The sequence below is a fragment of the Anser brachyrhynchus genome, assembly GCF_964034855.1.
Source record: "Anser brachyrhynchus genome assembly, chromosome: Z".
Taxonomy (NCBI): domain Eukaryota; kingdom Metazoa; phylum Chordata; class Aves; order Anseriformes; family Anatidae; genus Anser; species Anser brachyrhynchus.
This window is the reverse complement of record NC_137697.1, coordinates 46,674,065-46,702,036: the sequence shown is the minus strand read 5'-3', so window position 1 is coordinate 46,702,036 and position 27,972 is coordinate 46,674,065. Positions and strand designations below refer to the sequence as shown.

At 38.7% G+C, this 27,972-nt stretch overlaps 1 protein-coding gene across 2 annotated transcripts in view; it reads left to right on the top strand.

Moving 5' to 3' along the window:
* Positions 1–27,972, top strand: part of SLC44A1 (solute carrier family 44 member 1) — a 67,645-nt gene that overhangs the window by 7,452 nt on the left and 32,221 nt on the right. For both annotated transcript variants that reach the window (XM_080572919.1, XM_080572918.1), the window contains exons 2-4: positions 9,334–9,423; positions 12,061–12,203; positions 20,991–21,127. In XM_080572919.1, coding sequence (XP_080429045.1) covers positions 9,334–9,423; positions 12,061–12,203; positions 20,991–21,127 — 370 coding nt within the window. The remainder of the gene's footprint in view (positions 1–9,333; positions 9,424–12,060; positions 12,204–20,990; positions 21,128–27,972) is intronic.

Sequence of the window (27,972 nt, the reverse complement as noted above, 5' to 3'; positions counted from 1 at the left end):
ATAATAAGAATAAAATCTGAGGATCTGCTTGATTGATGTACACATAGAAAATTCAGCATGGATGAACTAACTTTTTAGGTGTAAAATATCATCAAACATGTTTCTTTTTATTGATAATCATCAATAAAACTATGGAAATAGGAAACATTCATTGAAATGTATGTTTTAATCATCTGAAAAATATTTGTCATATTTGTGAAGTGTTCTTATTTATTACCGCTTTCAAATAAGTGCTTAACTATGTGTAATGAAGAGAAGAAACAAGAAATAAATACTCTGAGGGTGAAAAACTGAGCTTTTATCTCCAGATGGCCTTATTTCTTAACTTCAAAATATCAGCAGGTGTGCTGATCGTGTTGGCTCTTTTTTAAACAGCTGTGTTATGTTGCAAGATAAATACTTAAGTTGTAGACCATGATGGAAGTGATGTCACAAAGGGAATTTTAGAAGCAGTGTTAAATAAGACTGAAATGATGTGCTAGCTGATACACAACACAGCATATGTCAGATTCGTAAGTGAAGTCTTCAAGTACGAATTTTCAGTGTAAGCATCTTGATATTGCACCATCACTAATATTCTAAGTGCTGTCTTATGTACTTTCTATTTCATTTACGTTATGTTGAAAACTCATATTGTGTGGGGTGTATGGGATCATTAACAAAGTAGCAGGTGCGGAAACACTGAATTGGAGAAGCACAGTATAAGTTCATTACGTTTCGGTCAATAACTTTGAAGTAGTATCACACGTTCAGAACCCTTTTTCTTTTCCTAGCAGGAGCTCAGAGCTTTGTACTTCAAAGAGCAGATACATCTTCTTGGTGGACAAGGTCTCGGGGAATGGCTGGTGATATGGAGCCATTAGGCAGATAAGCACATGGGTGCCAAAAGTTCAGCTAGCATCTATTTTGCAGTATAGTGAAAAATAAAGCATTTTGGAATGAGATTAAAGGAGACATTCCACAAAAATGGGCATTAAGCACCACCGTGACTTGCATATTCTGTAATACAGTCCCTTTTGGAATGGCCCGGAGGTGTTTGTGTTGACTTGCTGTCTGGAGAACGGTATCATTGTGGAGGGTGCGTTGATAGAACACGTTTATTACCAAAAAATAATATTTTATTTTAGAGATAACTGCCACTTGTGGCTGTGTATGCACCTTCTGTAACACAGTAACATGCTCTTTTGCCCCTGGAAGTGGGAGGCCTACTCTCAGTTCTGTAAGTCTGGGGGAATCCAAAACTCCTCTCCACCACCTGGGGAATGCTGTATCGGCAGGCCTTTTGGAGTGGGAGCCACACAAACAGGGGTAGACCCAGAATTTTTTCATTTGTGTGCTTATGGTGGTGTTTTTGTTGATAAAGTGTGGAAGTCTGGTTTTGCTGGTACACGGTCCTACTCTAGTAATGGAGGAGTACCAACAAATAGTTGTGTGATAAATTGGTTGTAACGGGAACCTGAGGGAACTACCAGAATCCACGTTAAGCTGTAGTGTGGCCTGCAGCATGCTGCTGTTAGGTATTTTATCTGAACGCTTTTAAGTAATGGTCAGGAAATCTGTAGTCAATGTTGAGCATTTTAACCAGTTCTGGGGTTCCTTTAATAAACAGTAAGATAGTTGATGAAATTGTGTGCTGCAGATAGTTTGAACACTCCAAGACTTTGCTTTTGCAATGCACATTCATCACAAGAAAATTTTATGTAGAGAGCTAATTTACTTGAGATGGTTCTTTTCTCTCGGAAGTTTGTGTATGTGGTTCCACACATATGCGAGCGTTTTTATTTTTTAGGAACTGAATCATCCAATCTTCAAAGTAATACAAGAGCCTAAAATAATTATAGGCTTCATTCCCCCTAGTGGTAACAAACACCAGCCTTCATATTGGAATTGCTGGGGACTCCAGGCTCAGTTTGTTATTTGTGAAGGCTTTAGAAAATGACCATATTTTTTCCTTTGCTCTCACTATGAATCCTTTTGTGCTGTACCGTAACAGGTTAGAAGCTGTCTAATGCTTTTGTTTGCAAAAGTGAAATGATTTGCTAGACCTTAATTTCACATTCAGATGTTTTACATACTTGCTCATACACAGCCAATTTAGTAGAAAATGACTGATCTGCAGACAAATCCTCTGTTTTTCATGAAGTAGTTTCTGACTCATGATGTTTTTACTGGGACACACTTCTACACCTGTAACTGGTAACACGTGTTTTAACAACGTTGTGGTCAAAACACAATTCAGGTACAGCATACTGGTCGTCTTGTTCACTGCAGCTTAACATTCATCATGAAGGGAGAGAAGTGACTAGATACTTCACTTACGTCAAAATGATGCTGCTGCTTATGGGATGGGAGGACTCTTTCTTGGTTTTGGCCTCCAAGCATAATCTACAGACATCCTGAGCTATTAATGGAGTCAGGACTCATCTCCCCTTCCTCTTGAGGTTCTAGAATTAGGATCTGTTCAGAGAAGTGGAAGAAGTTGTATTAGGACAATGTACAACGTGTTGCTCGTTCTTGTAAGCAGATGGATAGTGTAGAAAGGTGTGCCATACCTTGGACACAAAAGTGCCATGCTCTCTGGTAAACTAGACAATTACATTCTTGCAGTGATTTTTTGTCAACTAGTAAATCATGTTTCTTCTTTTACATAGGTGGCATGCATCACAGTAAATGAAAGCATGTGAATGGGACTATTTTTTAGCTCATAAAGAGATGTAAAATGATTAAAGAACCATCTCTTTAAATGATTGTTAGGAAGCACTGAAAAATGTTTCAAGAACTTTTTTTTTTTTTTTTGTAGTGTGGGGACGTTTCCATAACGTGAACTTGTAGTTTTAAACTTAGCTTGCTGGACACCTTCTGTACATGACACATTTTTGGTAGCAACCTCTTTAACCTGTCTTGACTGTTTCTGAAGGAGAACTCAGGAGTGGACGATGCCTCATGCGCCATTTTGTGCCATGCACAGTGCAGCAATGGGCTCAGCAATTCTGGAACATTAAACTTGCACTGTAGGTGAAGAATGACTACATCTGTACTCACCGTGCAATTCAAATAATCTGAGTGCTCTTCATGGAATTGGTTGAACCTCAGGTACTTCATCAGAACCAGTGTTCCTTGCAGGAAATTTGGCTCTGCAGGACTTAATGGCAGTTTGCCACACAAGATCCTCGTCAAGATGAGTATCTTTTTTTTGCCTCAAAGCACTGTGTATTAATTTTATGTGTGTTCTGTGGCTGTTTATCTCCCGTGTAGATAGATACATAGCTACACAGTCATTTCTGAATTCCTTGATTTACAAACACAAACATGGTTTCCAACAGCAGTCATTTCCTGCAGTGAGCTAGAGTTGCACATACTCTGAATCCAGATGCTACAGAAAAGTGATAAAGCAACAGGGAATTTGAAACGGATGAAGTTAGATGAAGGTGGTTCTTAGACTGGGGTTTTGTCTTTGGCATCTTTAAATGCCATGTCACTAATAATGTCCCTGAGGATTTTTAAAAGTCCAATAAAAACTATCCTTTCATTTAGAAAGGAAAAAAAAAAAAGGAAATACTTACAACCCAATAATTTTAAGTTGAAAAACCCAGAATTTTCAGTACCCCCTTAGCATTATTGGAAGCGGTTAGAAAGGATAACAATATTCCAAATTTTTATATAGTGACTCTCTGCAGAGCAATAAAAATACTAAATGAATTATAGCTATTTGAAAAGTTCATGTATGTGATCCTTTTGCAATAATTTAGACAGTTGGTAATTTATGTTTAAATAACAGCTTTGGAACAAATTGAACACATTTCATTCCTTCAGAAAAATACTTTTTCTCTCCCAAGTAAGTCTTAAAATTGTTGACCCAGCTTCAGCCAGCTTGCCAGTGGTAGCTAATTTGGCAGTGTTGGTTAATTCAAAGCTATTATAGTCCTGTGAATTAATGAAAGATTGAGGTCAAACTGTTGCTGCAGAGAAAGGGGCTGTAACAAGAGCCATTATTCTTAGATATCAGAAATCCTGAACAAGAAAAGAAAAAAAAAGTGTGTGTGGGGGGGGGAACAAAATAAGGAATTGTTTCTACTGCTGGAAGCACAACGATAACAACCTTCACTGTGTGTTACATACAAGAGGAACTGATGTAGTACTGTGTAGAAAGTGCAAGGGAAGTCAAACGTAACTAGTTCCATGCCTTCTGGAACTACTGATTTTTTTTAAGCTAGTTTCTGTGCTTTAAAAAAAAAAAAGTATGTCACCTTCAAAAAACAGAAGTCACAGACACCGTTTTGAGGAACAAACTGGAGTTCGGCTATTCATGTGTAGCAGTGTTTGTAATCAGCAACCCAACAACAGTTCTGTGGAAGCTGTATTTTAAATGTTATTAACTTTCCTAATTTGATATCAACATCCTTCTAGGGGAAAAATCTCTGTAAAGGGTGCGCAGTTGTTGTCGTCACTGAGATACTTGAAACTTGGAAGGTGGATGTGATAGAGGAGGGAGACTAGGGGCCAGAAGAGGAGGTCTAAGAAATTGAGTGCGTGTTGTTTACGAGAGAGTGGAAAGATGGATTTATTTTGTGAATTTATCCAGTCTTTAAGGAAAGGTCTAACAATTACTGAATGTGAATGGTGAAAGCAGTGGTGTGGTTTTTGTACACGAGACGTGTGTCTGTCATTAATGTAACCCAACAAAAGTTTCAGAAGAGCGGTAAAATCAGTCCAGTCTGATTTGGTCGGAAAAAGTCACATCATTAAAGCAAGGAGTGAGCTGCTAAGGGAACTGGGCCAACTGCTGAAGTGCCTGAGAATGCTAGGATCTAAAATCCTGTATAAATCCAGGCCTGATTGTTTAGAGAGATGAGTCAAAATGCCTTGTCTTGTATTCAGTATTGAATAGAAAAATAAGTGGCCATTTTGAAGTGTAGGAAATGTGAAAGCTTATTCTCGATGCCTGCAAATGGGTAGCTGGTTGTTTTGCAGCATCTTCATGTTTTACTAGAACTGGGTTAAAGGTGAAAGAAAACTAAAAGAAAATTGGTTGCTTTCTAAGAAGGAATGTCAAAATGTTTTGTGTACATGTGTTTTAAAATGATTTCTTGTCTGTCTTATCTTCTGTTATTTTTGTCTTCGAGTGGAACTGAATTAAACCAAATGCTGAAGTAGAAGAATAATAGGTCACTATGTTTTATCTGACATGAGTTACAAGTAGAACTAATGAATAATTTGTTCGTGGTTTTGGTTTTGGGTCTTCCAGGAGCTCTGAGGACCTGCACTGGGGAGCCCTCTCTTGAACCAGAATAGCCTATCTCACAACTGATAACTCATGAAGTTTGATTTTGCTTACTATGGACATTGCTTTAAAATGTTGTCTTTGTATGGCTTTGTTAACACTGTGTTTGGTAGTCTTGGAATTAGACTGGTTTTGGAAGATTGCTCTTCCTCATGATTTATGTATCTTGGTATCTTCCTATGGGGTTTTGATGGAACTCCCTTCATCCTGGGTCTTTTCTGAGGTTTGTTTTTGGATGAAAAAACGTGAGAGTTTTTTCCCTTTCTTTTCTTCCCTTTTTCTTTTTTTTTTTTGACCTTAACTACCCTGTCTTTAACTAAGCTGTCTGTATTCTTATAACCTATGCTAAGCAGAGTAGTTCTGTACTTTTCAGTTGCTATGTTAAACCTGCTAGCTAAAATAACCTAGAATCTTACCACTCCATGTCCTCTTCAAGCAGTGGGTATATTTAGGATTTCTTCCTCCTGCCTTTCTCATGGGATGCAACTTCCTCTCTAGATGGCAAATTCTGTCGTTATCCTGATCCTGTTCACATCTTTGCTACTTAACCACAGGCTTGATTACCCATATATATATATATATATATTATATATATATATATATAAAAAATCCTGCAGATGTTCTTTACTTGGCTTCCTGGTTCAGTCATGTTACTCCCAAATTGCCCATTAAACACACAAATGTCTCATGCAAAGAAAGTCTTTGATGCCTAATTTTTATGATACAAACATCTTCTGTGCTGTTTTTTTTTTTTTCTTTCTTCAGACCTTGTCAGGGAAGTTAATGTCCTGGGCATCTATTATAGCTTTTTTTTCTTCATGATTCTTTGTATTCTCTGTAATTTCGAGTATCTGTATTCTTTGCCTGATAGGCCCCATTTTTACACTTTTCATGTGCACTTACATTTGTGTTGCACTCTGGTTGGACAGATGAGTGCTTCTATGGTAGCCTCAAGTACAGTGATTACAATGATTACACACTCATTTGGATTCTTAAGTAAATAACTCTTAACCTCTAAAATCAGCACTGAATAGCTGTTACGGTCAGGCAAATGTTCCCAACTTGCACGTTTATCTTGGAGAGCGCTCTGTTGCATACAGCACTCTGAAAATGCTCCTGATCCTCTGTCGTAGTGGTGTGCAGGTAGCATAGCATAAATTATGAAAGCTCTGTTTGAAGAGGAAAAAAAAATAAGTCAAATTATTTTTAATTAAAAATATTTTTCCTCTATTTCACTTTATTGCATTGTCAAATGTTGAAGAGTCTTAATCTGACTAGAGGAAAGGTGGAAATCCATTAAGAATTGCAGGCAAAGCACGTCTAGTAAAATTTTGATGGGATTTCATTTAAAATGGAGATGGAGCATGGTCTCCAGATGGAAGAACAAACAACACTTGTTAGAGTTTGTGTTGAACATAGGTTGACAATTTCTGTTGCCCAATCATGAATATCAATCAATGTCCGAGTAAATATCTATGTGTGTGAGGGGAGTTGCCACTGGAGAGACCTAGACACCAGCATCAAAGATGAAGATTAAGGGTTGTAAAGCAATGGAAGAAGATTCAGTGAAGATCCAGAGTACAAGGAAGCAACTGAAAAGGAAATAGCGAACAGATACTGGCAGCTAGCTTGTGTTGTGCCAACCTCAGGAAAGAAGAGAGGAGAGCCTAGTGGAGAAGGACACTGTTCTGAAGATGTCATTTCTCATTATGTTAGTCTGATGCGTGGTTAAATTGCCAGCTGATAAGTATCTAGTGCCTTTTGAGTTGTCTCCAATGGCAAATTTCTTACTTAAAATACCTTCCTTAATGCTTTTTTCCTTTTTTTTTTTTTTTTTTTTAAATAGAAACTAATGTTTTGGAGTCAAATAAAGACTGCTGACACAGACTAAATTCTCCTGTGTGACTTTTTACCTACATGTTATGCCAGGGCTTTCCAAGTTTTCTTGTTGAAGTAAAAATTGTAGTCCAGTTAGTAAATGAAATGGGTTAGTTACGGTAACTGTGACTAGTCAGACAACCTAAATTGCCAGAGGATGTCCAGTGGCTTTTAAAAATCCTATTAAAAGATTTTGTTTGCAGATGGTTCAGAGCGGATAAAACAAACAAAAAAACACCGTGCCATCCTGTCCATCTTAGTGTGCTGCCTCTTTTGTCAAGGGCAGCTTACTCTTAGGTGGAGCTAGAGCTGAAGTTTTTCTCTGCTGTTTGTAAATAAAAGTAAATCTCTAAAATATCCAGGGTTCTTGGAGTGGATTTAGGAATATGAAGCTTTACATATTTTATGCAATTCTATTTATGCTAATTAAAACAATATAAATGTCACAATCTTGCTGTAAATGTTAAGTGTGAATAGTGTGTTAGTTCTAAGTGTGAACTCGCCAGGATCAGAAGACAGTTTTATTGAATGAGTGTAGTAGAGTGCATAATGTGACCTTTTAGCACCTCTCGCTAGTGATTATTGAGTAAAATAGAAAGAAGTTTGGCTGTTCAGAACTTGGTGAATTTATGCAATGTGAATTAACAATATAAACACATATATCTGCCAGTGGAGCTTCCTTAACATAAGATGGCAAAAATAGGACGGAATTCCCACATGAAAAGCCAGACTGTTCAGAAAACTACTTTTTGATATATTGTGCATGCAGGATTTCTTTTATATGATATGCAGTTTGTAGTTTTCTAATGGTATTATTTGTAAAGATTGCTTTGTACTTGTGAATTAACAAAAAACAGACAAAAAGTCATGAATACCAAAAAACACTTGCTCGCATCACAAAAGTTACATGCTACAGCTTCTTAATTAATTAATTAATTAAACTCTGCAAAAATACTGGAGATAGAATGGTTGGATGAAATGTCAACAGCATTTGTTTTGATTCAGTATTGATATTTACTGCCCTGTCAACTAAGTCTTGAAGATGCTTCAGAGTCTTGGGAGGAAAAGAAGTCTAAAATTTGAATAGCTAACCCGTTTTGAATCTTTTTCTGATGAGAGCTGTTGTGTATGCTCCCTTCCTCAATCTCCTTTTCTTCCGAAGTAAGTGTTTTTCAGGTCTTGATAGAAATGTGTGAACAGTAAGTACTTGAGAATTAACTGAAAAAGGTTGTCTGTGCAACTATGTACTTTTAAAAGTAGCTATAATTAATATTACCATTCTAATATCCACGTTTTAATATGGTGGCTAGTTTTGTGCTACAGCCTGTGTTCATTCTTTTTTGTAGAAATGGTTCTTTTCTTGAAGTATTGTTTTTTTAAAGCTGTATTGCCTAGACAGCAAAATGACTATTCTTTTCGTCTAGACAGCAAAAAGACTTCATTTTAGTGGTGTGTACACACCTATTTTACCTCATGAGCAGCAAACAATTTGAATTGCTTACAACTGCCTTTTTATTTGCTATATTGCAAAGATTAAACAGCTCTCAACATCATTGAGTGTTTCAACCTTTTAATACAACACTTTCCTTTATGACACCTGGGCAATACTGACTAGGGATTTCTTTGCTGAAGTGTTACGCTCAGCTGCCTCTTGACAGATAGAAAAAATGTTCCTTTAACAGCAATGTATTATATCTTTTCTGTATGTGTTATACTTGTTAAACCTGCCACTAGTGTTTTCAAACTCGAGAGTTTTTGAAAAGTTTAACCTTTTATCCTTTGTGGAAATCAAACTGTTGGAAAGTGGGTGTGGAAAACTACAATAGCAAATACTGCTGATTCCATGCCATTAGCATCTCTTTCCAGTGAATAAAAAAAAAAGTGAAAGGAACCTATTTCTTGGATAAAGAACTGTAAATTCCTGGATAAATTACCTGTTTCTTGGGTAAATAATTCTTTGTCAATCTACCTTCCAATGGAGGCACTTGGTTTGGAGTCTTTCATGAGCCTTACTCTTAAGTTTTTTGACCAAGCTGCTTCAGTTTTATAAGAGCTGAAAGATAACTCCCGCTGTACATTAATGCCCCAGAGAATTATTTGCTGCCTTGTTTCTGTTGAGAATAGGAGGCACTTAAATAAATGTTGTTAACCCCATTTCTCTCTTCTCACACAAGAGCTCCAAGCGAGAGTGGAAGCCTCTGGAGGACCACAGCTGCACAGATGTACCATGGCTGCTCTTGTTCATCCTCTTCTGCGTAGGAATGGTGAGTAAAGCTGAAAGGGTTCAATAAATGTTATGTAGTTGGTGAGTTTGCATTCATTTGAAGGCGGTTTTAAAAATCTTTATCCAGTAACTTATTTACTGGGTAAGGTCAGCAGGATATACTGTCATGGGAGCTGTGAGCTGTAGAACAGAAATGGGTCATACACACAGATGAAAAGCCTTTGATAGGGATTCAGAGTTAGTTGTTCGTGCCAGTTCTTGCTCCAGCTCCCTTTCCCCTGAAACTCCAGTTTCATTTGTATGTGATTTTCAGCACTTTGAGGTGTCACTTGACTCATGTTCCTTGTGGAACTGAGGATGTCCTGGAAATAATACTTTTGAGCCTGGTAAACAGTTCAGTGAATTACTGTATGCTTTTTGCTGAGAAAAAAAGATTGAGTATCCAACAGTTGACTATTTTCTTCTTGGAGGCTTACTAGAAGCACCGACTACTAACAACCATATTTCTAATGGTATGGTGTTTTAATCTGAGTTGTCCTATGTGTTGAAACCCTCATCTTGCTCAAGGCAACTTCACAACTCTGTGCACTTTATATTAAAAGATAAACAAATCTCCAAGAGCTGCAGATTGCTGAAAACTGAAAATCACAGATTCACAGAACAGCTGAAGTTGGAAGGGACCTCTGGAAGTGATCTGGTCCAATCCCCATGCTGGAGCAGGGCCACCTACAGCAGGCTGTGCAGGACCTTGTCCAGGTGGCGCAAGCTGTTACGATGTCTTTTTATCTTGTGTTGTTTCACGGACCTATGTATTCTGTTCTTCTTAAACACAGAATATCACTGTCTTGTATTGCTGCATTTTATACAGTAGCTTATCTGGAATTTCTTATTTCTAATTTTCCTTAGCTATCTGGTATTTCTGAAAGCTGTCAGCTTTCTCTTTTTGCAGTCCCTTAGTCTCTGGTGTTTGGAATTCTTAATCCATTGACTAATGTTTTTGTTTTCTTTTTTTTTATTTTCCGGAAATGTTTGTCATTGGCTGCGCTTGAAATGCAAAGATGACAGTTTTTTCTTTAAACTATACAAATTATGTCATCACTGTAACGTGGATATCTTAAAATCTTTAAAAGCACGGTATTTCCTGACAAACGAGCTAGCAGCTTTTGTTGTGGTTGTTTTTCTTCTGCCTGTGGTGTTCATGCTCTCTGGTTACTCAGTCTATATCCACTTGCTCCACCAGTCATAAATTAGCCTGCTGTGGGTTAGCGCCCCAGATTTTCCTGTCTAAGCAATATAGTATACAGAACAATTATCCAATTGGGTCAAATAACCTGTAAGTTAGTGTTCTAGGGGAATGTTCACCTGAAGAGTCAGGTACCATGATGGGCTGGGAGGTCATCTTCACATTATCATAACTTAGATTAGATGTGGGAGGAATTACGTAATTTCCCTTACTGTGTGTGTAGGGAAAAAAAATATGAACCAGCCAAGAGCCTGAGTTTTGTTGTGTGTAAAATGCATGCGAGTAAGTCCTTTATAGAACAGCAAGAGATCGAGAAAGTTGAGAGAGAGTGCTGGAAATCAGCTTTAATTACTATTTGTGATGATAGCCATTTGCTGACTTTGCCCTTGTTCTCACTTTGAGTATTAAGTCTGTAAGTGCATTAGTGCATTGGCAAGGGAAGGATAATGACCAGCTTGCTGTTGTCTGGGGTTTCTCTACAATGATAGCCTGTCCATCATAAAGATCACTCTTGTATCTTTAGACCTCTAAAACCACCCACATTTTAACTGTTAAATGCAGATTTCATTACCTGTTGTCATCAAGTGTGTATGATCCTGTTGCTCCACACGTCTCAGATGGTTTCTCAAATCTTAGCTTGCCTCATCTATAAAAACAGTTCATTGGTCGTAGTGGAGCAAACCTATGGTTCACTTTTCCCCTGTCAGTGACATTGCAAGACAGCTCGCGATTCTTTTGGAAACAGTCTCCTGTTCACATCATCACTGCCTTGATCCTGATTTTGCCAGTGTAGGAACTCTGAACATTCACAGCAAGACCCGCCTGATTTGGCGTATTTCTCATGTTGCTTCGTGTGCCGTTTTGCATTCTCTTGCACTTTACCTCCTTCTTTCCTGCATTTGAATCTGGCTTTTGGAACAGTTGGTGCCTTCACCTGGCCATTTTCTTCTTTTGCTTTAGAGCAAAAAGATTTCCTTAAAATGAACTTATGTCAGATAAACCTTGTCATTCTAGCTCATCTTGAAAGCACTAGATTTGAAGGAAGAACAAATCTTGAAGTAAGAAAATCAGGACGGTCTGGAGTCTTCTAAGACACATAATAACCCTTGAAAACTCCAGCTCTTTTTTTTACTGACCGCCCTTGGCCTCCCTTCTGTTTCATGCACCACTTGAAGAGAATATTATGACTCTCATAAAAACAACTACAAGATTTTTAACTCCGCTTGGATTATGTACAGTGTTAGATACTTGAGTCTTCTTTTTGCCTTGTACTTTGTTTTATAATTGCACAGTAGTTCTCTGTGGATTCTCCTTGTCTTTCTGTCTTTGATCTGAAAGGGTTTTTAAAGAAGCTGTGCTTAGAAACAAGTGAATTAAACTCAATTTTTCCAGCTGTCAAAGAGAATATTACTAACTTTTTTTTTTTTCTCCCAGGGTTTTATCTGTGGCTTTTCAATAGCTACAGGAGCAGCTGCAAGACTGCTTTCAGGCTATGACAGTTATGGAAATATCTGTGGACAGAAAAATGTCAAGGTGGAGGGAATAGTCAACAGTGGTCTGGACCTCACACAGAAGAAGTGAGTATGTGATTCAGTTGCTTAAATCTGTAAACCAGGAAATGCAAAACCTTTCTTCCTTTGAAAGTGGTTTCCAATAAAACGTGAAAAGGAATATCCTTTTTTCCTACTGGTCCTTCTCCACTGTTCTCACCTGGAGAACAACAATCTTTTATAACATCCATCAAAAGTACTTTGAAAGTGTATGTTGACAGAAGTGTAACGTGAACATAGCTAATTCATTGAGAGATGTCCTATTCTTAGCATTCACTTAATGTGGGATATTGTAGCAGATCACTGGAGAGTTGTCTTTTTTAGGGTTTTAAGTGTAATATAAGAGTTCTCAGATTTGAGAGTAGGCCTATGACATGTATATAGAAATGGTTTGACTTCTGACGTCCTATGATTCATTTCTGCCATTGAGTTTAGGGGAAACCAGGATATATCTGACACATTAAAATGAGACTTTAAAACTTTAAACCTTGGATTGTAAGTAGGATGCATAAAAGGTGCTCGTGGAGAAAATGCACAAAGCTTTTAATCAACGCTCAACTTTTAGTAAGCAGAGTCATGGGGAAACACACTTAGAGGTCAGAACCAGCAAAGGTATTTTCTGTCTATTGAGAGAAAAAAAAATCTTACTACAGTTGTAGTGCTAGAGCTGAGCAACAAGAATTCTGTCTGGAGTGAGGGCCCAAAAACCTAGTGAATGTCTGTTGAGGTCTGCCTGCTCAGAATGCATCTGTACAATTTGTGTAATGTTAGAAAGTAAGCTATTCAGTCTAACCTTAGAATAGTAGTATTAATTGTTATAAAATATGTCTCGTTCACTATTTGATTACATCAAAGAGCTAAAAATTACTCAATTTATGAGAATGATACTCTTTTACTTCACACTTCACTTTCAGATTAGCAGAAAATCCTCTATTTTTGGGGATTATTTTGGAAATATTTCTAATATATGCTGATTTTGAGTTGCCATAATGAAGATTTCTAAATAGCTGATTGTAGTGGGTGTGGCTGGGATGGAGTTAGCTTTCCCTGCAGCGGCCCATGCAGTGCTGTGCTCTGCACCTGTAGCTAGAGCAGCATCAGTGTCACTCCAGCGTGTTGTCATCACCGAGCGGTGCTGGCACAGCACCAAGACTCCCTCCATATCCCTCAAAGCCAGCGGGCTGGGGGTGGGCAAGAGGTGGGGAGGGGACATCCCCAGGGCAGCTGACCTAAACGGAACAAAGGGATATTCCTTCCATACGGTGTGGTGTCACACTCAGCAATAAAAGGTGGGGAAGGGGAAGGAGAGCGTTGGCTCTCGTCGTGAAAATGTCTGTCCTCCCAAGCAACTGCTCCACGCATTGAGGCCCTGCTTCCTGGGACGTGGCCAAACACTGCTTGTTGATCGGAAGTAGAGAATTTGTTTTTCTTCCCTCTGTGCTTCTGTGTAGCCTTTTTTTTTTTTTTCTTCTCTACCTTTTCTTTCGAGGAGGGGGAGTTGAGAGAGCGCTTGTGGTGGAGTTCAGCTGCCCAGCTGAGTAAAACCACCACGCTGGTTTAAGATTTAATGTTGCTAGGTATTTGGTGTGATATCAGGAAAATTTAAATTAAATAAAACAGCGTGAACATTTTTACATATTTATTCTGTCAAAAGAATCATTTTTTAATCTAATTGCAGCTTTTAGGAGGGTTAAAAAGCTTAAAAGTAATGCAGAAAAAAATTCCTACTGTACTCTATAAATATTTTAGTGCTTTCTAAAGTCAGGTATATCAGTACAAAATTGTCATTCCTGTGTTGTGAAAGATGATACAAAGTTCAAAATTATCAACATAAACATCTTTACCTTTAGAAAGAAATGATGTCTCTCTTGGTGTGAGAAGGTGGAGAAACTCAGGCACCGTATTGAAACACACCAAATAATAGTGTAATAGTCTCCCTAGAATATGTATGTCACAGAAATTAGGCCATCGTGAATATAAACGTCTAGCACTGCTAAGTGATTTTCACCTTGTAAAGTCAATGATTGAAAGATCGCAAATAGAAATTGAGAAAAATTTAAATGCAGTTAACATACAGAGCTTGCTGATTGTCAAGCCAAAGTCTTAGTAAGGTTCAAAAGTATATTTTTTGAAAAATGGTATCGTGGCTTGAAGCATGACTGAAGTGGGTACACTTACATGGGATATCATTGTCACTGGTAAGAGTGAGAGAAAGTCTTCTAGAAAGGCAGATTATTCTATAACTGTTCACAGTGAAATGTCTGGTACAGTCAAGGGTACCCAGCTTTGGTAGAGGCCAGTTCTTATGTAAGCAAGTGATCCATCTCACTCTCAGTGGCTTTTTATTTTTTTTAGAAGAAACTATCTGCTTTGCATCTGTGTCTAGCAGATGGAGTTCCTGCAGTGTCTGAGGTGCAGTTCAATGGAATATTTCATGCTATTTTATAGGAGTACTTTTCAGACATATGTAGAAATAAAGTCTTCTTACTGCTCCTTTCTATTTCAGTTTGTGAAGAGAAAGGATGGGCTTTAAGCTCTACAAATGTGATTTTCGAAACATAAAGTTATACTCATTTCATTCTGCTTGCGGAGTAATTCTGTCTTCATTTCTGAGTCCAAGGCAGAAAAGCTAAATCATCTGTAAAAACAGCATTTCATTCCTTGTAAATGACAGCAACCCATAAAGATTGTAATGAGGAAGTGAAATGTGGCCTGCATGGAAATGAAAATCTGGGTGGCAAGGGTAAGGAGGAAGAGTCCTCACAATAGTATGATCTGATCAGTGTACATCAGTTACGTTGACACCAGTGAGGTGAAATGTTGGGAAGGAGGTTTTTACAACATGATCTTGTCAACAAAGAGTGAATCAAGCATCTTTTTATTTTAGAAAGAAAATACAGCTTTAATAGACCGTGCTCAAGGGTAAGACACAGGATGATAGACCAGCCCTAGTTTAATGAATTCTCATTAAGCCTGCCTGCTTTAAATAAACTTCTTGCTTTTCAGGTTTTGGCAATTATGATGGGGTTAAAAATGTCCATAAATGATGTCCATAGTAGCCAAATATTCAGTCTTATTTTTGATCAGTAGTATTTTGCTGCTTGGGCAGAATCCAGTTAGTGCTATTCCTCCAAGTACAAGATGATGTTCATATGCTGCCATGGAGAATAGTTAGGGTGGTTTTCTGCCTTAATAAATGCCTTTGACTCAGGAAAAGGGTTGATTTTTAGCTAGTAAGAAAGCCCAGATAGAGCTTGCAGCATGCATGATGCATGCAGAGAATTTGGTTGAAAGAAACTGTATATGCCCTACATGTCATTTGTTTAGATTGGTTGTGATCATTTAATTCACTTCTCCATTATAGCAATAAGATGCTTGTAAATCACAGTAAATGGTTGTTCTGTAAAGTACTCATTTGCCTATAAAGAGATGCCCTGAGAGCTGACAGAAAATCAATGACACAAATATAAGAACGTACACGGTACTTGAAGGTAAGATAGGCTTATGTGGTGGTTTTACCTTTCTGGGCAGCTAAAATCCCACTCCAACTGCTCCCTCACTCTTCCACCTCAATGAAAAGCGGGGAGAAAATACAATGGGAAGGGCTCAAGGGTTGTGATAAGGACAGGGAGATCACTCACCGTTATCATCATGGGCAAAACAAACACACCACAGGAAGATTAGTGTAATTTATTGCCCATCACTAGCAGAATAGAACAGTGAGAAACTAAAAGCAAACTAAAAACACCTTCCCCCCACCCACCCTCTTCCACCTCCTTCTCCCCCAAGCTTTGCAGGAGAATGGGGAATGGGAAATGGGGGCCGCGGTCAGTCCCTGATGCTTCGTCTCCGCCACGCCTTCACGGTCCCTCTCTGCCCCTGCTCCCCGTGGGGTCCCTCCCACGGGATGCCGTCCTTCCCGAACTGAGCCTGCGGGGGCTGCCCGCAGGCAGCAGCTCTTCAAGACCTGCTCCCACACGGCTCCGTACCACGGGGTCCATCCATCCCCCAGGAGCAAACTGCTCCAGCACGGGTCCCCCACGGGTGGGCGGCAGCTCCCCCCAGACCCCCTGCTCCTGCGTGGGCTCCTGTCCACGGGCTGCAGCTCCGGCCCGGGGCCTGCTCCTGCGGGGGCTCTCCATGGGCCGCAGCCTCCTCCAGGCCACATCCACCTGCTCCACCGGGGGCTTCTCCACGGGGGGGCTGCAGCATGGAGATCTGCTCCGTGTGGGACCCACGGGCTGCAGGGGGACAGCCTGCTCCACCAGGGGCCTCTCCCTGCACAGGCCGCAGGGGAACTGCTGCTGCCTGCCTGGAGCACCTCCTGCCCTCCTGCTGCACTCACCTGGGGGGCTGCAGGGCTGCTTCTCTCAGATTTCTGACTCCTCTCTCCCAGCTGCTGTTGCACAGCAGGTTTTTCCCCCTTCCTTAAACCTACTCTCCCAGAGACCCACCCAGTGTCGCTCCCTGGCTCAGCTCAGGCCAGCAGCGGGTTCCTTTGGAGCCGTCTGGAGCTGGCTCTGCTCTGACACGGGGCAGCTGCTGGGCTCTGCTCACAGAGGCCACCCCTGCAGCCCCTGCTACCAAAACCTTGCCATGTAAACCCAATACAGCTTGTTCATATAATTTGCCGCAGTGCTTAAAATGAACTGTTCATGCTTCCAGAATCAAGGTGTAGTGTATGAAGTTACCATGCTTTTTCTTCCTGTTTTTACATGGAAAGAAGAGAGTGCTGAATTTTTCATAGTCACAAATAGGTAATAACTTGTCTAATAAGCTACCAATCAGGAGTCGAAACTGTTGATGCTCTCTTTCTAACTTCTGATCATTTTGAAATTATATTTTGAATTACTTCCCTAGAAATCTGGAATTTTCTTTTAGACGTCTTAAAAAAAAAAAAAAGGCAACATTGAAATAAAAACTCAAAACAGTAGAAGAACAAAAAGAAGGCTATATATATATACATGTAAAATTTTTTGATACATTTTGAAAAACTATGGAGAAGTTCATTTTTAATTTCCTGCCTGAGAACGAACTACTTGATACTGATGTTATTTTCACATATCATGACTTTTGAAAAGTTACACAAATTCTTTCCTTCTTTCTCTGTACGTATAGGAATTACTTTAATATTAAACATGAGCTTAACATTTCTAGTTTTTATTATAGTTATGAGTGTAGATATATTACAAATTACATGCAGTTATTTTTACCTCAGGTAACTTTTCATCATGCCTTGTTTCAGAGACGTATGTTGATTTCCAAAAAGTAGATTAAGGTACAACATAAAGATGCTTTCTTAGGCTCTAAATCTGACATATGAATTTCCTGCGGCAAACAAATTTTCATTTCTAGTGCTGAAGCATATTCTAAAAATCTAATTACTTTAGTCTTTGTGTTGCCGATCTAAGTTACTTTCTTACCAGCAAATTAGACTATTGTTGATTTTAAAGAAATTGCAGCACAAGATATGAACAAAACCTGTTCTGTGGTGACATGGTTTGGAATTTTCTGCAATCAAATCAGTTGTTTTCAGTAAATCATAGCTTTAAAAACCAAACCTTTTCCTCTGTAATGCTGGTGCTTGGCATTTCAGTTCTTGTTTTAGCTGTTAGAATTTGAAAATATCTTGCATCAGATTTCTGAAACCTTGGATTGAAGCCACATATTCATAGCTTGGAGTTTGATTTGCAGCTGCCTTGTTTTGGTCAGAGCCATCTCTGAACCGCACAGTGTGGTGTTTGAATTATATGTGTCTGTTTAAGGGTATGCCAACACAGCACGCTTCTGTCCAAATTGGATATGGCCCTATAGTTGCATCATATTTCTCAATTGCCAGTCTTGACTTAAAATTGTAGTATTCATTTTACAGAGTACTCCACTTTCTTCCAGCCATTAAGATTATAGTTTGGTCTTTGACTTGAAATGAATGTAGAAGTGGGCTGTAGTCCAGCCTGTGAATGCCAGAGTTGGTTTCCCTGGGCTTTTCTCAGCAATATGTGTTCAGAGATGCTAGCACTGGCCTCCTGCCCAGGGAACTGGGGTCTCTGCCCAGGCTGAGGGATGCAGATGGACAGACATGCCCAGAGGACACTGCAGGACACAGGCACACAGACACAGCCCTGTCCCCTCCTGCCCTGGGGCTGCCAGAGCCAGCCAGCCTGGTGCAGGCCCACACGCAACACCCCTGGGTCCCCATCACAAACACATCCACCTCCCTGGTGCTGCCGGCACCAAACTGACCCGTGCTAGTCCCCCAGAAGCTGTTATCTGGCAGCAGACTTGAACATTGCATGGAGCAAGATCACACAGAGACGTTGAAGCAAGGATTTAATGAGAAGATGGGACAGGCTCATTCAGACGAGCTTTAATGACCAGCCCCGGCTTACACAGAACTAGCACGTTGCATAACTTTTTCTGTCTCTCCAACTTTGATCCTCCCTTCCCTGTACATCTCATCAGCTAGTGTAGCTCCACTGACCTTCTCCAGCATCATGGACCATCATGTTTGCATCCTTACCGGTTGAGAAGTCCCAGTTTGCCTGCAGCTTCTTGATAGCTCATCAGTTGTTGTGATTCTTGTGTTGTTTCTGGTTGTTGTATATGTTGACAATAACTGCATGCATTTTATGTCTGTGTGTTTGTTTCCCCTCCCTTATCATAATTTGATGAGGTCCTTAATAATGCAGCCTCACTGCAAAATAAGTGTTCTTTGCATATCCTTACTAGTTAGTACAATGACCAGTTTTTGTTCTCATCACTGCCTCCCTCATCGTTTCTTGGTCAGGTTTGATTCTTACATGTTCTTGTTGATGGCTGCTTTGATCAGATAACCTTACAGGAGCAGATGCTCTCTTTCCACATACCCGTACAGAATGGAAGAACATCTGTAGGGACTTGCCCTCAAGAAGAGGAGGCTGTAAAAGGAGTGTCCAGTTAAAACCACTATTGTTTTTCTTAGTATCAGTTGGAAGGTGTTTTCTTTGAAATAAAGGAAAAGCGTGGAATTCATGGCTTGTTGCTCACACCCAGTTAGTTACCTTGGAGACATGGCAGAGTTTTTGTGTGTGCTTGCTTCCTAGACTTTCATGGTCTATGGAGTTCTGAGGTGTGTAGTATGTATTCAGTAAAAAAAAAAATAAAAATAAAAATTCACAGAAATAGGGACAAAGAAAATGAATGTTTTAAGAATTCAAGTGGTGTATTACTGCAGTACACTTGATATAGATGAAAGTTTTGATGGAGTTTCAGGAGGTAAGACAAGAAGTCTTTTGAAGCTAAGGACTGAAAAAGTGTGCTAAGTAGTAATAATTCTCATACACTGAGATTAGGTAATAGAAACTTCCCTGTCTTTTCTCTGTGTGAGAAAGTTAGACAGCAATTGGCACATAGACTGAAAGTGTTCAGGCAGGATCTTAACTCCAGCCATTACACATGTGGCCAACTGATATGACGTATACTTTTTTTTTCTTTTCCTAGGATCTGCACAGCAATTTTCGAACCAGCTTTGTCCCAGTTGTTTAAAAAAAAGATTGATGGTTTGACATTTTTGCATGGTCTGTGAGATCCATTATCAAAAATACACTTGAAAAGTATTATCTCTAAAGTGTGTAGTATCAAACGTGTTGGGACATTGCCTTTTTCCTTGTAACACTTTCTGTCATAGCACATTCTTCTTAAAAGTTCCAGTTCAAGTTATCAAGTAAGACATCAATCTCTTTGAAAGTTGTATTTATTTCTGATAGTGTGCTTGTAAAGGAGTCTTCTTATAGTGTACTATGTAACTTAAAGTGCACTTACAACTATGTATAACTATGTGGTAGCTTAAAAAAGTATTCTGGGATCAGAAGGGATTTTTACTGATTATGAGTTGAATTTCCCCTATGAGAACTGCAAAAATAGAAATGCTATTTTACATGGTAGTTTTGTTTTCCCATTTTGATGTGAGATGATATGAAGAGAGTATTTCAATGCATAGCGTGTCACCAGAGTTACAGGAATTTCAAACACTCGTTCAACTTTCACAAAAGAAAAGATGCTGTGTCTGCATTACACCATGAATGGACAATACAGTAGGGCAGTGTTTGCGATGTGATGTGTGTAGTCAGGAGAAATGATGGCTAGGAAGCTACAATAAGTACTTCACAAAGTGGGTTTTTAAATGACAGTGACCATCTTGAAAAGTTATGAAATAGAATCTCTTTAAAATACTTCACCCGAACTGTAGCTACTAGAAAGAGCTGAACAATTTTCATTTCAAAATAAATACTAACATGATCTATGGTATGGGTATGGGCTGGTGGTGTGGAAAATCAATCTAAAACAAAAAGCTGTTCTGAATTGCTTTTATCGTGTGTGTTCATTAAAATAATGACAGTCTGTCTTTTTTTTTTTTTTAATAGCATAAGTATAATCTTAGAGGGCTTGTTTTGTGTTTTGGGAAGAAATGGAAATTATGAAGTGAAGTTATGGAGTGAAGCATTAGCTCTGAATTGTAAGACCCATATCTGTGAAGAGGCATGATAGAAGTGCTACTCTTTTTGTAAACAATACCATTTGAATGGACTTGAATCTGGTAAAGTTACGTATCTTTTCTGTCTGATCCAACAGTCCGTAAATATTAGTCTTTTTGGCGCATATGTTGAGTACGTCAATTATTTTTACCCACACAATTATGATAGTAGCAAATTTCCCATGTTTCTAGGTAGACTGAAGGTTAGTCTTGAATGAATCTTTTAGTTTGAAATGAAATCAATTTTGTTCAGTGTAATTGTTGATTAAAATAGAAGTAATTCACATCTTTTTCTTCCCTAGGTATGTGTTCTTTTTGGATCCGTGCAACATTGATCTAGTACATCAGAAGATCAAATCTCTTGCTTTGTGTGTATCAGCTTGCCCAAGGAAAGAACTAAAGACTCTGGCTGATGTTCAGAAATTTGCAGAAACTAATGGTATGAAAAAAACATATCTATTCATGTACAAATTTAATAGGATTAAAGAAAGACTTGTGCTTTAGCTGAACTAAAAATGAAATCTAGTTTAAGAAATGTTGATGAAATAATGCAGTATTTTTTTGAACTAAAACTTTGCTAAAACTTACAGTATCGATATGTTTCTGTTTGTGTGTTGGACAGTTTTGAAAGATCATTCTTAAAACAGGACCAGAAAGTATAATGAGAATTAAAGAGAATGGCCAAGACTGTTGGGTGTGTTCTCAACTCCTATGGAAACACTCTGATTTGTTCAACAGTAACTGTTGAAATATCCTCAGGTATAAGGGCCAGTGAGAGCAGTACTGCTGTCAAACTGTGCTTGGAGCATGTCTGTGGGTGTGAGAAAATGCCCTCCTTTCCTTCAGTGCTCCAGTGCAGTGCCTGTTTTTCTGGTGGAATTATAAATAACATTACTTGTCTGTCTCCATAGCAGTGCGAACAGCTGTGCCAGCACTGTGCAGGGTTAGACCAAGAGTGGTGGCTGCCTCATGTAATTTGTGCAGAGTCGCCTAAGATAAGTCCACAGTGAAAGTAGGCAGTGTTGGAATATGATTTCACTCTTTACCCCTTAACCATGTGTTTCTCTTACATAAAACAGGTCAGTTATTTTTTGATGTGAAGTTAACATCAGTGGAGTTTTGTAGAATCGTAGAATCACAGAATGGTGTTGTTTGGGAGGGATCTTAAAGGTCATCTAGTTCCAATCCCCCTTGCCATGGGCAGGTGCTTGAAATAATGAAATGCAGCTATGTCTTGTTTTACCGCAAACACTGTTTCTATGTTTATAGGTTAAGTCTTGTATTAACTGTGCCTGAAATATGTTCAGCATAACTATTTTTTAAAGTACAGCAAAACCCACTCTTACTAAAAAACATGCTGTGTTTTGCCCAAATGATTCTCCATTCTGTTATTTATGTTAGCATTTTAGGTTTTAAAATAGATCTTTGACATTTTCATTAATTAATATCAGAGCCAGGTGTTTGAGCTGAGAGAAGCTTGGCCAAAAGTGTGAAGTCTGTTGTTAAAGAAGAATGGAATCATTCATGAGTTCAAACCCTGATTTTCATTATGTGATCTTGAGCTTGTTGAAAAGGAGTACTAAACTAAATTGAGCTTTCCTCTTGTAGATCTAGGCTGTGCAGGACTAGAATCACACAGTTCTGAGAAGCTCATCTTCATGGTTATATTTTTGTTTAAAGGTTCACCAACCAGGGCAGGTTCCAAAAAGTGGTATTTTATGGCAAGTGAGCAGCTTACCTACTGAGCACCCTAAATGCTATGGTTCCACAGGTAGCGTATGCATACTATGTGTACAGTAAAAGTTAAAGCATTATTCAATCCTATGATAGACCAAGAACAGTGAATTCGAATCAAACCTATAGTACTGAGTAAACAGAATCATTTTTCTGAGAGACGCTTTGTAGCTCCTAGAGTAGGTTTAAACTAAATAAAACTAATAAATTGAACTGGCAGCCTGTTTCAAGTGACCTTAGAAGGTCACTTCTACACTGCAGTAGTTGACTGTAAAACAAATAAGGAAACCTGAGAACTTTGAACATTTCTGCACACAGCTTAACTGGAATTTCTATGTTTGTGATGTTATGAAGTCAGAATTTTAGAGTGTACCTGACAAGATCTGAAGAAGGCAAGAGAGATGTTTCATTTATTGTGATAATCAATGCTGAGTATTCCATAGTTGCAATTTTTAGCACATAACAAAAAAACCCACCTTAATGTGTGAAGATGCATGGGTATAGAATGCAGTCAACTCTTAATTTTGCTCTTCTGAGCCCTTCTAAAAGCTCTAACCCTTTCTACAACCTGAAAATAACGATTGTGCTGGGTATAGGCTCTGTGGAGGCTGTTGCATATGCATTTGAAGAATTAACCGTTTTCACCTGGCTCATATGCCATCCCTGAAATCTGTTTACTTGTCCATACACGTTCGAATTCTTTTATAAATTACTGCTTAAGAACCCTTCCATCCCGAAGAAATCCTGCGTTGTCCCTCAGCCCATCAAGAGATGATATAGTAAATTCAGATAAAAAAAAAATTACCTAAATGTCTTTATAAAAAGTTGTAATGTAGTTAAACATACTGCAACATCACTGGATTAATTCATGATTTTATCAGTATTAGGTATGGTTCTTTAGCTAGTTCAGCATTTATGGTATCTTTTCCGAAATGGGAGAGGAACTTGACTGTCTATACAAAAAGTGACAAAACTGCTTGCTAACTCTAGGTAAGGTTCAGAGCATTTATGGCAGAATTCTTACTTATTGTGCAATGCAACTTGTGTTTTTCTGTAAGCAAGATTATAAATAAGTGTTTAGGGCAGAGGAAATGCTTGCTTGAAACATGAAGAACATTTCATGATGAAGCAGCCTTCTGGTTTCCTGAATCTGTAATGATGCACTTGCTATTCTGCTGTAATTTAGGAAAAAGAGATGATGTGGTGAATAATGCTGCACCATTTCAGGTCAGTAACCTCTCACCCCCATCACACTTGCTCCCTCACTGTCAGGTCCAGCATTTGCAATACCATCCCATCTAAGAAAAGGAGAGCTCTGTCCCTTAGAAAGCCTGGCTGATGTTAAGAAAACAAAGCGTGTGCCTTCAGTCTGTTCAGAATGATTGACACACAGAACGCTAGCAACTGGCTGGGGCCTCTTACGAAAGGAGACACAGGGAAGGAAAAAGCTGTGCAGTTGACCACTGAGATTTTCAGCCTATACAAAGATGCGAGTTGAAAATCTTAGGAGTGCTCTGAAGCAACTCCTGAAGCTGACGCAGTGTTGACTGGGAACACTTTCTAATGCTTCTCACACACAGCCGTGCTAATAATTGAGTTTTTAGATCTGTGGGTTTTGTACAACTGAGAAACTTGTGTATTTTGAACTGACTGTTGCTGGTCTCTCCTGGATTTTCTCACCCAGCAGAACACTTTAGGCAGGGAGTGCTTGGGATTCAATGTTTTTATTGGTCTTGGCACTTGAAAAACGATGCATATTGAGTATTGTGGCTAAGAGCTCTTTTTTCCAGAAAGGTGATTGATGCTGCAAAATGTAACATCCATGAAACATTGCAATGACCTTTCCAAGGTCTTGCCAAAGCATTTTTAAATATCCTTGAAGATATAATTCATTTCTGACTGTGTGAAATGAACAATGACATGTCATTATCTAAAAGAAACACTAAAACAGGTGGCCATAATTTCTGACATGTTTCATTCACTAGTAAGTGTAATGACTAGTCTTTATGAGAACCACTATTCCTATCTGTTATGTAAATGACCAGATGCAGATTTAGGAATCTAGAATATTTCTATTTTAAAATGTGTTGGCAGGCATCTTGGTTATCAGAATACCGTAACTAGAACAGGCTACTCGTGGTCCAGGAGGGCTTAAGAGCTCGAGGTAAAACCACAGTAAGTCTGCTATGGAGCCTGGACTGAAAAGTAATCACTGAAGGAAATCAAGCTGCCTAAGTCAGCATAAGGTCATCTCTCTGAGCTACGGGGAGGAACCAAAGGGAAAAGAAAAAGGATTTTTCTTTCATTTGAAGATAATGAAATTGTCAAATATAGTAGTCAAAGTAAGCCTTTGTGGCATTACCTTAGAAATAGTGGTTACATTGCTGCCAGCTTCCGACATTTTTCTTCTGCTCCTGTTCCTATCCCAACCTTTCTTTTTTATTGTTATTTATTTATTTATTTATTTTTAGGGGAAGTGTGCTGGTTAAAACTTGATCCCTTGTTCATGATTTTCCTGAAGCCTGTTGTACCAAATTAGTTACAGGCATATAATGGTTAAATTGATTCTGTACCACTGGGTGTTTGGGAATCTGAATTTGCTATTAATTTTGAGTGTGTTTTTTTTGAATGTCTAGTAATAATAAAAGTACATTATAACAATAATAGTACAATAGTACAACAACAATAATACAATAATAAAAGTACATTATAGCTGGTTTTGAGGTACGGGGCAATATGGTTACTCTACCTTGTTACTACAGCTGCCTGTCAGAATTCTGTTGAAAATGGACCCCCCAGTTAGAATGAAACAGTTCTCACAATAGAGATAGGCTGCGCATGGAGTCCTGCAGTAATCTACACCAAGATGGCGTTATTGATATAATTAAATGTTTGATAACATTGATAGCATTGTCCATAAGTGCAATATTTATTAATTGTGAAGAGAGAAAAACAGGGACCACATTTTGTGTGTAAAACTCTTGCTCTGATGCCATCTTAAAGGCTGTGTTCTGGTCCTTGCTTTGCAAATGCTTTTTTACTTTTTTTTTTTCTTAAACTTTCTTTAATTTTATGTCTGTTGATGGTAGTAACAAGAAAAGTCCAAAGACTTTTTGCCTGGAAAAAAAAGAATGATGTCAAGAAGAGTAAGGTCTTGAGAAAAAGAAATAGCTTAGAGAAAGTTAAAACATGACAACAAAATGCCCTATTCTTTGGTCTCGTAACTTGAGTAGCATGTAACTAGAGAGTAAAATGAAATTACCAGGCACCAAATGGCCAGATATTTTTAAGATTAGTTATGGGTAAAGTATGAAACTTATTGCAGTATGGCAATATTTTAGATACCAAAAGGTAAACAGTTGGACTTACAATGTTTGGACATTTAAAAGTAGAAAAGGACTCAAGGAAACCCACCTGGATGCCATCCTGTGCAGTGTGCTCTAGGTGGTCCTGCTTGGCAGGGTGTTGGACAAGATGATCTCCAGAGGTCCCTTCCAACCTCAACCGTTCTGTGATTTTGTACTAACGTTGAGCCATAAGTGGTGAAGAGCTAAAGATGCAGTGGGAGATAAACAACAGCTACTAGGCTAGAAGCGCTTTTAATTTGGTTCCAGAATAGCTGATTTTATTTAATAGTGAGAAAAATATGAGTGGTTGAATGAGTAAATTAGTATTTGTTTTCAAGTTCCTGTACTGCTGATTGAGAAGGGGATAGTCTGGGCTTTTTAATTACAACTGAAAATACATCTCTATGAATTTTAACTCTAGGACATTAAGGGCTTTTTTGTTGTTGTTGTTACATACAGTTATTTGTAACAGGAACTGTGCTCAGCTGTTGAAGTAGTTCTCTTCATGGCTTAAATTCTGGAGACATCTGAAGGGTCTAAATTGTGTTGTTGGTTTTTTGTGTGTGTTGTGGTTTTTTTCTTCAAACATTTTTGCAGGCACTGGAGGATACCTCCTTTAATTTCAGTCCCGTATTTATTTATAAAAGCAAGCTGTGATTTCTCCTACCCTCTGATTCTCACTCTTTTCAGTACGTCCCTTTGGAACAACCAGGAGTTTAGACACAGTCCTTACTTTCCTTCCTTTAAAACACACTGTGCTTTTGAAAGATACTGGTGGATAGATCTAGAGAAGGAAGCTTCACTGAGAATAAATCTTTTGCATTAATATGAGAACTCAGGACCAGAGTGGTTTGTCCTATTCCTTCTTGCTCGTCTCAAGGCATTTTTCTGGTTTCTATTGGGGTCCAGAGGTTAGGTTTAGGTGTTCAGGTGAAGTTACATCTTTGTTTGGCCTCCTGCATGTATTCCTGCACCATTCGCCCAAAGGGCTCTCTACAATATTTAGGAATGTTGCACAGTCCTCTGATGCTTTCACATTAGCTGCTAGTTCAAAGAAGTGGAGTTCTTGTTTTCTTACTCATTTCTGGCTCTGATGGTAATTTGTGCATAGCTTAATGCTACTTCATTCCTAAATGAAGCATCAAATGTGAAATGTCTGCTTCTGGAGTGTCTTCATTATTCTAAAAACCCAAAGGCAAACAGGAAACTGATGCAAGCCTAAATTTTATGTATTCTTAGTGCTTGTGTTGTGAGTGGAATTATTTCGTATGGTGGTTGACAGGGTATAATTACAGTTGTCAGACCTCGCAGATGAAGAGTGAAGAAGTCTGGTCAGCATCGTGTATTTTCTTTCATGATAGTGGGAGTCTTTTTCCACTTGACAGGAGTTTGTAGAGAGAGGGTTTTGTTACTGCTCCCCATAGGGACTTTTTCTGAGGTCTTGCAACATTGTGCTCCTCTGCTTTTTGTTATTTACAGAAGTCAGCAATGAATGGTAACATACCTTCTTTTGTGCAAGTACTACTTGGCATCCTACCCGTTTTGTGCTCTTTGGCTGTGAAATTTGCAGCAGAGTTCCCCACAGGTATACGAACCAGTGTCTTAAGCTTCCATTTTCCATTTTTTAAAGGAAATGGTGGTTGTTGTTCCTATGGCTGGGTTAAGGTTGAAAGGAAAGTTTGTTTTTCGAGATACTTTGTTCCAGTCGCAGCCCCAGAATATTCTAAGGCCTGGAGCAACTCTTTGTGGAGAAGAAACCATGGATCAGAAACTGTTCTGTCTCCAGAATACCACCTAGTAGGTGAAAACAACTGATAAAACTCTGTCGAACCAGCAAATTGTATGTTTTCATTGCTGGCTGGGCACCTGTTGCCCCACATAGTTTAGAAGTATTTTTCTTTAAGGTTACGATGTGTTGGTATCTCAAATTCAGTCCCTGTAGGACAGTTTAATGTTACTTGCCTGATGATTTCTCCAGAAGAAATACATGGACATCTGTAGGGAGCAAAGAATATATTACTTCAATGATTTTTCAGTTTGTTCTCTGAATTCTAGGTGTAATGCTTTGCAAACATTTAAGAGTGATAATAATTTAGGAATGATGGTAATGCCTCTGGTAAACTAGTTATCTCGGCAAGGTAGATCACTGAAGCTCATCTTTCAGCTTTTCCAGGCCTTGTAAACTCAAACAGCAAGACTGAGA